This window comes from Apaloderma vittatum, unplaced genomic scaffold (assembly GCF_000703405.1).
Source record: "Apaloderma vittatum isolate BGI_N311 unplaced genomic scaffold, ASM70340v1 scaffold8516, whole genome shotgun sequence".
Classification (NCBI taxonomy): domain Eukaryota; kingdom Metazoa; phylum Chordata; class Aves; order Trogoniformes; family Trogonidae; genus Apaloderma; species Apaloderma vittatum.
In genome coordinates, this window is record NW_009721221.1 from 1 (window position 1) to 10,613 (window position 10,613).

The following is a 10,613-nucleotide window of genomic DNA, read 5'->3' on the forward strand; positions in this document are numbered from 1 at the left end:
AGGGAAGAAAAAAAGAAACTGTCACCGTGGGATTTCATCAGCTTCTTCTGCCTCCGTGCATTTAACCTATTTTTCTTTCCTTTGGTTACGTAAGAGGGACGGTGTAGAGAGGAGCAGGGAGTAGGGATGGCTAATGGGCTTGCTGGGGAATTACCGGTTTGTTTTTTTTTTTTATGTCTAGTTGGTCCATCGAGTTAGCTTTGGGAAATGAGGGAGAATTACGATTTGGGATTTTTGTTTTTGTTTTTTTTTCGCTTGTATTTACATTTCTTGCACGGCTCCAGTATTGCAGGAGTGGGAGGCAGGGAGTGGAAACGGTGAAATTCGCTAAATTTTTTATTTCACATTGAGTGAAAAGCAAGCAAAAATTGTAAGGAGTAAAAATCCTATTCTGTTGATGCTGTCATGTAAGGAGGTACCTGTATATTTGCTTATTTTTAATCTCTGTCTAAGATAAGAGTTTACAGAATAGCGTATTGATATTTTCCCCACACTCATCTTTTAACTTGTTTACGTCATATTGAATATTTGAGCTTTCACGTTTTGATTCAAACCTCCTTGTGAGTTGTTCCTAATTTTTAAACTATACATAAACAGGAAGTTGCAGATTGAGGAGCTCTACTTTCTGACAACAGGGCTCTTCTCTTTAAAGCTGCAAGCCACAAGTCATAATGTAAAATCTGCCATTATTTTTGTGGACACTGGAAGGGTAATGTTGGAAATACTTATTTGAGTCAGGCTTTAGGGGTGGAAAATGTGTTTGTGGTGAGTGATTTTATTTTTATTCTGTGGGATTTTCTGGAAACTGAACTGTTAATAAATATTTTACTTTCGCGTCTATATCTCTGAAAACAGTCTTTTCTGATATAAAATATTTTACTTACCATTATAAGTATTTTCAAGCATCAGCAAAATATAACTAATAAGTTTGATCTGGTTTACTGTTTGTTTTCTAAAGTATGTGGGGAAGTTTTATCTTTACTCTTGGAGGGCAAATAGGAAATTGGAGCTACTTACATGGGAGAAAAAAACTAATTTGGCAATAGTGTGTTTGGAGCGGCACAGAGTAGGCTGGTTACATCATGGGGGAAAAAAGAGGGTTGAGATGGAGTTAAAGAATAGCAGCTACTAGGAGCAACCTGCAGAATGGAGCTTCACAGTAGAGTGCTGGTCCATAGGTAAGCATGTGCCTTTACCCTCCTGATGGGGAGAGGAGTGTTTCCTAAAGTGATTGTTCCCTATCTCTTCTGCATTGCAGCACTATCTGCCTGGTAAACTTGTGAGGTTTGAATTTGATACTTTTAATTCACTTAAAATTTGCTCAAATGTAGATGACTCGATGAATTGCTCAGTTTATATGATAAGTGAAGATTGGCCTGGTCTGATAAAGGGGGAGACTATTATTACTGAGTCAGTCTTGCTAGAACAAAATGATAGAATGACATTTCTGGAAACCAGTCTGGTGATTTTGGCAGAAGCTAGTGTAGCAGTTCAGGCTGAGAAACTGTGAGTGTCGAGATGAAAACCGAAATATGGAAGACAGACAGTATACAACATATTTGGGAATAATAATTAAAACGGGTATCTTGAACAAAGAGATAATGTAGCATTTGTTAATGATGATTTTAAGTACTATTTTTCACACTTTACATGAAAGCAGTTGGCATTTTAAAAGTTGGATTTCTTTGCTTCTGAAGCTTAAATAAATGCACCCCTTTTTTAACAGTACAGAGAGTAATTTTGGAGAGAAAGATGGACTTGATTAGATTCAGAATGACTATAAGGAATTCCAATTTCCTATTCATGTTTGGAGACACAAAAACGAAAAAAAAGAGAGAGAGATGCTGGTTTACAAAACAGATATGATAATTTTGTTTTTATGTTGTCATTTGTCCAGCAGTTGAATTATTTGTTTTTGAGAAAAAGAAATGAATTGGTTCATCTTCCTTCTTGAGTGAAACAAAAACAGTAATAGAACACATGCAGTAACTGTTTAAATGTGTTCCTGTTTAATCTGTTCATACTTAAACTTTAGTATTCTGAGAAAGCAAACTGTATTTTGGGCTATAGCTGTCACAGCTGGTAAATAGTCATGGTTTATGCTGGTCTGCCTGAGGTGTCCTCCACAATTGAGGAATGTCTCTTTGTTCCTACCCCCCTCGATCACTGGGATTTACTCAGGGGGGGATTGCTGTGTTACTAGTCTTGACCGTGACTGTGCAGATGGCGTAAACCACATTGTATTACCAAATAATACGCTTGCTAAGTAAGTCTGAGCACACAAGAATATGGAGTGAAGTTGTCATTGTTACTTGCAATTAATTAGTATTTAAAATATCTATAGCAACTTGAAATATTTTGACTTCTTTTTTGTTTAACTACAAAGAGTCTTTTTAAAGCCATATTGCGTTATTGGACTCTAGCAGAGAGCTGCATGTTAATTTGTGGTGAAAATATTGTTTAGTTTTCTGATGGTGTTTCATGAAAGCAGTGCCACCTACACTTGAAAATATAAAATTAGAGCAGAGCGATACCAAAAATAATGTATTCGTAGCAGATTTTTCTTAAGGATCCTTGTGCCATTGTTTTATAAATGTGCAAGTAACTAAATTTTGAGTTAAGTTGGTAGATACATTACTTATTGCAGAAACTTTTGACATAATGGCATTCACATGGAAATGAGTCTCTATAGAAAGAAGCAGATGATGTATTTGTTGCTTGTGTGAAATTTACATGTCTGGTGCTTGAATGCCCAATAAAGAGTGGAGGTACAATCATGTGTACTAAAAAAAAAATAGCGAATTTGTGTTTCTTCTTTTTTTTCGACAGAGAATATGAAACAGGAGCCAAAATGACATCCCGATTTGGAAAGACCTACAGCCGGAAAGGGGGAAACGGCAGTTCCAAGTTTGACGAAGTTTTTTCCAACAAACGGACCACCCTCAGTACAAAATGGGGAGAAACCACCTTCATGGCCAAATTAGGACAGAAGAGGCCCAGTGTCAAAGCAGATCTTTCCGAAGTTCCTAAAAAACCCAAAGTTGAAGATGAGGTAACAGAGGATCCCTTTGGATTTGACAGTGATGAGGAATCTCTTCCTGTGTCTTCAAAGAATGTGTCACAGGCTAAAAGCTCCTCTCAGCTGGAACCTGGTGAAGTTGCTCAGTCTGAGGACTTCACTCCTCTACTTGAAGCTAACAGCAAAACTAGTCAGCCAGACAGTGCAGAAAATGTTGCATCCAGCAAGTGCGTAACTTTGGACAATACTGTTCCTCTCGTAAAAGAAAAGAGCACAAGCAAAAATGTGGAAGATGGAGAATACAAAGGCAGCAGTGCTAAAGCTGTAACTGCAGGTATGTTTGCTCAGCTGTCCAGACAGTTCTGTTATCCTCTGATTTTTACTAATCTGCAACTAGAGTTCACGTTTTCAGGAGCTGGTTAAATGTACTAGTAAAACCACGAGACAATGGATATTTAGTTGTAGGAAGTTGTAAAGAATGCACTGTTTAGCTAAAAACACCAGGAAGCACTCTGCATTTTGGACGTTGATATGAGATCCTTGGCAAACTAATCCTCATGTCTGTAAATGGAGATAGAGTGATTTAGATTCTGAGCTTGGTGCATTTGCATTTTTTTAACATGTATTTTGAAGAGGGATGAATTGATAGCAACAGAATGCTTTATTCTTGAGTTGGTAATAATAGAATGCTTTATTAAGTTGCTGGCTTTAATTTAGTGCAGGTATGTGGTTACTACCGTGCAGGTGCGGATACAGCTTACAGCCTGCCTTATTTGGATGGAAACAGTAGTCTTCTGAACTTCGGTTGCACAGAGGTACACACTTTTTAGAAAAATTAACACATCTTTATTGGTGTGTATGTGAAAAGCTTCAGACCTGTGAAAGATAATTCTGTCGGACTTCTTTTAGGGGCTCTTTGCAGGTTCTGAAGTGTTTGTAAGATATCTTAATACTTTTGAGAGTGAATTCACAAATCCCGTGGAGCTGAACGTCGCTGTAATTTTTTCAAGTCATTCTTAAATGAGATCAGATGTTATATCTCATTAACAGTTGTCATATAATAGACTCATTAAACTGCAGCTTCTAAAATTGGGTAGAAGATCACATTAGATGAACCTTGATGAAGATGACACCTACTGACTTGCTCTGGGTTATTATAATCAGATTTAATGAGAAGAATTTACGGAACTTTGAATTCTCAGACACAGTTAACTTAACCCTAGGATCAGAAATTTGAGTGGACTTGTTCAGTTGTACTACAGTGGACAAGAAGGTAGTGGAGAGTGGAAGATATGCCTAGCTCAGTTATTTGCAAGATGATTTTCCTAGTGATATAATAAAAGAAAAAAATGCTGATTTGAACTGTAGTTTAACGGACGTGTTGATGGGACGTCCAGATGTCTGGATCTTACTCTTGATTTTTGCTACTGCAAGATACCTTGTTTTCATGTGATTTTCTGCAGTTACTTTGTCTGTAAGCATGATCCACCTTCAGTTTGAAGACTCAATTTATGTTTTGCCAAGTTTGAATATAGTTTTCATAAGAGACTGAATAGATTCATCCCCCAGTATTTACAAGGAGAAGAAGTAGTAATGAGTTTCCTTGGTTGGTAATGAGAGATTGTAGCAGAGCAGGTTTTGCAGTGAAATGATTTCCATGTAGGAAAGGTTTACTAGAATAATATTTTTCAGGTTGGAAAAGAAAATGTGAGAGCTGTGGGGAGAAAACGTGATAGAGCTCTGAAAATCCATAGTGTGTGAAAGGCCAAGAGGAACAGATTTCTGCCATTTCATTGGTGCTTTCTGGTTCCAGTATCGTGAAGATAATAAGCTGTGGTGTTTAGCACAGAAAAACTTCTTAATTTGATGCTTATTTAAATTCTAGAACTACTTGCTAGACAATACTACATATACCATAAATATATGCAGCTCTAAAAGGAAGGAAGCTGATGAATCTTGGTTGTTAAGTCCTTCACTGGCTCTTAAGTGTGGTGGTGGTCTGGGTGCAGAGTAAGAGGTTACTCAAACTACAGTTTACTGAAGGAATTCTACTCTTTTACGCTTTTCTGAAGTACTTGTTACTGACTGCAATTCATCCAGAAGTAGTGAAGGACAAGGTGGATCTTGATCTGATGATACTGTTCTTTCAGAATTTATTACATTCTTTTTACAGCAAGTCGAAGATAAAAACCCATTTGGTAACTGTTTTCAGAAATTAAATTCAACTGAGAATGAACCTTTGCAAAACATCCTTAAGAGCCTTTAAATAAGGATAAGGAAACCAAAGCTGTAGTTTTGGTGATAGTGTTTATTTTGGACAGTTGATGTAAAGGCAACTTTGATGATTTGAGCAGCTATTATGTTTGTGTGTCGACTGATCCAAAATAAATATGTCTCCGAATACGTCACTCAGAGCATTGAGCAATGGGAGATAGTGGTAGAGTTAGCCAGTGCAAATATAGGTCCTTCAAAGTCTTACTTGTTATTGACTAATAAGTAAAATTTGATGATATGAGGCCATGTTTCAGAACTGGAGAACGTTAATTTTACTGATTTCAGGGTGGAGATGAGGGGGAAGAGAGAATTTTGGGGAGAAAAGCTGAGGAACAATAGCTGCTTTTTGTTGTGCTGTCTCCTAAGGTACAGTGTGTGTGCTTAACTGCTTATGTGTCCTCACCCTCTTAATCATTTTCCTCTTCTCAGTGACTCTTGAATTCCATCAGGTTCAACCAGATTTGTTCAAAGGGCTCTGTCATTGAGATAGCAAGCTCTAGTGTTCCTGAAGAGGAAAGAAAGGGGAGGAGACAAAAAAGGAAAAAAAACCCCACAAACAAAAAAAGACAAGCAGATAGAACAGTGGGGCTATTCCCAGTGTGAGAGACGCTGCAATACGAGCTCAGCCTTGACCCACATAACATGGTATATCTCTAGGTAGAGGAAACTAGGCTGTATCGATACTGATATTTGGGAAAGAGCGTGTTAAATTGTTTTAAGAGCAATTTTCAAGTATTCGCCCTGATATTGTCTAGACAGTGTGTGATTGAAGGTCTCCAGGCTTCTTGATATCATATGCCATCATTGTGTCTTAATTCTTAACCCTGGTGAAGTAAGGTTAATAATTAGACTAAGGTGAAAGCCGTGGCTGTGGACAAGCTGAGAGCTACGGTTTAGCCTCCTAATTCTGCTCCACATGTATTATCCTGCCTCAGTGTCCATTTCTTTGGACATTAGGATGAAGGTGATGCAATGTCGGTTAACATTAACTAATGTTTGATATTAAAAAGCAGTCCATTTCTTGGGCTATTTTAATAGTTGTGCAACAGTTGAGGATCTATATATTTTACTTAAAATTATATGACTTACAGGTCTCTATTTATTCACTTATTTTAAAAGCTTGCAGCACATCCTTGTAACAATCTCATTTTAAAGGCTTTGAGAAGCTCTTGATGTGGAAAGCTTCTCATAATCTTACCCTAATGTTGCTTGATCAAGTCTTAATACTCTTAAAAAGAATGTTCCTGAGTAATCCTGTATGTAACAGGTAATTTACAGATTGTAAGAGTTCAGGTAAATTAGAAATAGCAGAAGACTATTCAGTATTAGTAATTACTGTTAGGTCACTTCTGTTAAGGTGGGAGGACTCGGTAGCTTGAAAGTAAGTGATGTCATTGGGAAAATATTATATTGGTAATTCGGATCAAGCAAAAATACAACAGCTTAGCAGTTAGAAGGTGAGTATTTTTATGAGAGTATTTTTTACAGTGGGATAAGGTGAAATACGTCTGTGGGTTCTTGCTTATTTGGGTTTTTTTAACTGTTAAGCTTATTCTGTAAGGCATAGATCCAAATAGTATTTCACACTAAATTCACCTGCACACAAGCTTTAGTGTAGAATCGCTTATGGCCTTGCAGAGCAAATTGTGAAGTTCTAGTTTTAAAAAAAAAAATCACAAATACCTTTGTTCTTAGAGTATTTATGTTAGCTTATATGTTGAAATGAATGTAATACAATTTTTCAGATGAAAATTGAAGTCAAAACTCAATGAATTTTAAAAGATGTCAAGGCATTTCATAATTCTGTTAGCGTATGAATACATTTCAAACTGGATAACTATTTTCCCTTCTCTGGCTATTCTGGCATTCTTATTTGTGAGTTTGCATTTTGATTCTGGATGTTGTGCTCACCGGCTGCCTTCCGCTGTGTGCCGCAGTGCTGAGCGCTCTCGAGCCTTTGGAGGGTTTAGGCCAAGATGTTGATGCTGTTCACTGTGGAAGGCATTCGGGTCAAGAGATGTCTCAAGTGGTTGGATGATGTCTCTTGTCTTTGCACACCTCATGTTCCTTTTGTGGACTGAGAAATAATATTACTTATTTACATTCATTTTAAGTTAAAATATTAGGTATTTAATGCTACTTTTAACCAAGAAGTATTTTAATAGGGCATGAATTGAGTCTCATTTGTTTTAAGGCCTGTGAGTTTATTTCTTGAAAATATAGTTTGCTTGCTGTGGAGAAATAGAAAATAGAATGGATTAGAAGGTCGTTTCAGAATACAGAGCAGTGTAGGAATAGTATCTCTTTCTGTTGTGGTGTGATGCTAAGTACGTGTTTCATGGTTATTGTCTTGGCAGTGCCCTTTGAGGTTTTTCGAGATTAGAAAGGACAAATTATTGCATGTAAAGTATTTGTGATACTTGCATTTTTTGCCCCTAACATTTAGAGTAATTATGAAAACAGCTATTTTTCATCATGTCATTTGTTACCACGTACTGGTGTTCAAACAGGTCTTTTGTTCTGGAAGTAGTTTTGCTCTTGGAGCTATAAGGAAACATTTGCCCGTTGTCTGCCCTTCAGTTCTTTTGTGTTTCTAGGTAGTTCTTAATACCCCTGTGTTTCCCTTGAGGCTCCTGCCCATATTGGTGGGAAATGCAATCCTTAATAACTTGTGCTTAGGCAATGCAGGGTGAAGGGGTGCAGCTGTGCTGAACTGCTTCGGGACCGAGTGTGCAGAATCGCGCTGGCTTGCTTGGGAAGTACTGAGTGAAAACAGGAATTTGCAGAAAATGGTTGTTCTGAAATGAAGATAGTTCAGGTCATCAGATCTGTTCCCAACAGACTATCCTGATAGCACCTTAGTGAGTGGGTCTGCAAAGCCTCTGCATCCTGATTATGGGGATGTGGGAGCCCTGTCCTCAGAGTTCAGTTTCAAGTTCTCAACTTTGTTACATAATTAGATCTGACAACAAAATTTGCCAGGGTATTCCTTCCAAATTGTTTTAGAGCTTCTATTTTGTGTAATGGTGACATCAATGTTGAAGATAATAGGTAGGTCTGAATAATCTTATCTTGGAGTTGGACTGCAATTTATTTACCTCTTGAGGAACAATTTCAGTTTATTCCTTTTCTGTCCAAAAATGGAGCAAAAAGTTGGGGGAAACTAAATGAAGTCTGAACATTTGGGTGTCTGAAGAGGTGGCTGGCAGCAGCCATGATGAAAAAGAGCTGCAGCTGTGCTCTGGCTGGCTCAAAGCATTAAGAAACTGATACCAGAGAAGGGGAAAGGTCTGCCAGAAAATACATATGCCCGTAGGATTTCAGTGTTATGAGGTTTGTTTAGGTGGCGGATAGCTGGGGTTTATCCACAAGTCCTGTCTTCTGCAGTTGTTATGTTTTGCCATTTTTAAGATATTGTTTCTCCCCTTACACATATAATATTTTCCTTGTGTTGATAGCCTGAGTTCAAACTGGTGTGATAATTGTTCTCAAATTGTTATTTTTTTGCTTTGATATTACTCTGATATTTCTTTGAAGAACTACTTATTTTTTATTTGTTTTTCTCCCCTTGGATGTTTCTAAGAAGTCTGAAATTACTGAAATACTGTTTAAATTTCAGTATTTATACTAGTTTAATAAAATAGCAATACAGGAAAAAGACCCTGGTATGTAGGAAGGGATCTCCTGATTTGTGCAACTTATTTTTCCCAGTGACAGGGAAATGCATACTATGTATGTCCATTTATGGAGAACACAAAACTTTTTTCCCTCAGTGTACAAGTCTCCTTTCCTAAACAACGAGATTCTCAATACTTTCTTTGGAATCCATGCTTTTAAAATCCTTCTCTCCTTATGGACTTGTACAATGAACAGTTAGTTTTTAGAAGGTCAAACTTTTGACTGCCTTTTAACTTCTTTGACGTTTAAAACGTTGAAATAACTTTGCATTCAAAGCAGTTGGTCAGTGCTTTTCCCAAGTAAGAAGTGAGAGGACGAGAGGGAATGGCCCTTGGAAGTTGTGCCAATGGAAGTTGTGCCAGGAACGGTTTAGGTTGGGTGTTGGGAAAGTTTTCTTCACGGAAAGGGTTATCAGGCACCGGAACAGGCTGCCCAGGGAAGTGGTTGAGCTATCAGCCCAGGAGTTATTTCAAAGGTGTGTGGATGTTGTGCTTAGGGACATAGTTTAGTGGTGGAGCTGGCAGTCCTAGGTTAGTGGTTGGACTCGGTGATCTTAAAGGTCTTTTCCAGCCTAAATGATTCCAAGATTCTAAGAAAAAAACCCTGTTAACAGGCATACCTCTCAAGTGGGCCAAAGCGTGGAGGAAAGCAGAAAACGAGTGGTAAGGAAGCTGTTTCAGCTTCAAACTGACAAGATCTTACTTACTATACAGAAAATGTTTTTCAAGTTCAAAACTTAGATGGTGTTTGCTTTTAAGAAACTAATACTATATTCAGTAAAGGGTTTTAGAATATTTAGTGTCTGAATTCAGACTGACTTAGCCTGGGGATACAATTCTTTTGACAGTTACTAGTGCTGCTATGTTTTAATAAGCTTTAATACTTTTTTTTCATAAGGGCTTGCCATACCAAAGTCGGTGAAAACAAGCTTTATTGGCATGTGTCAGCCCCTTGTGTTGCATATGACACTTTGTCTTGTTTTCTCTGAATGAGCTTTCTTCTGCTCTGAGCAAAGGATGCCGTTCTGAGCCACCACTGAGGAAGAGGGTTTCTATTTGCCTGGACTTGCTGTCAGAGGTGAACGCATGATATAGCTGGTTCAGGCTCTGACAACTCTTGTATTACAGAGCGTAGCCGCTCTTCTGACTGCTGGATTTGATGTTGCTCGATTTCTTGTCTCTTCAGGACCGTTTTCATTCCATGATTCTGTTTTATTTTTAGATTTCCAACCAATTAGTCTTGCTTGTGGTGCTGCAGAGTTCCTGAAAGCTTAATTCTTTGTGGGAAGACAAAAAATAGTTTTCTTTCTGTAGGCAAGTCTTCACTAACTGCAATTTTGCCTTCATTTGAGAGAGTAGCGGACTTTGCATGCGAGTGTGGGCATTGATAATGTGCTGCGTGGTATGTTGTGGTTTTGTGTAATATCAGTGTCTGTAGGTAGAGTCACATTATAATTTATATTGAAATGAACATGGATAGATACAGATAGGCAATGTTAAAAAAAAAAAATCAACACTTATCTTGTTTGTATATATGCACCGGAAGAAAAATGGACTTGAAATGCAGTTTTCAAAATGTTGTAGAAGAGTTTTTTAAGCAAGCTTGAAAGAAGAGTGAAGGAGGAATGACAGTTATTCCTGCT

At 37.7% G+C, this 10,613-nt stretch overlaps 1 protein-coding gene across 1 annotated transcript in view; it reads left to right on the forward strand.

Annotated features, from left to right (window-relative positions):
- The first annotated feature begins 2,851 nt into the window (after positions 1–2,851).
- Positions 2,852–10,613, forward strand: part of WAPAL (wings apart-like homolog (Drosophila)) — a 67,095-nt gene continuing 59,333 nt past the window's right edge. The window contains exon 1 of the mRNA XM_009871296.1: positions 2,852–3,353. Within this exon, the coding sequence (XP_009869598.1) occupies positions 2,852–3,353 (502 nt within the window). The remainder of the gene's footprint in view (positions 3,354–10,613) is intronic.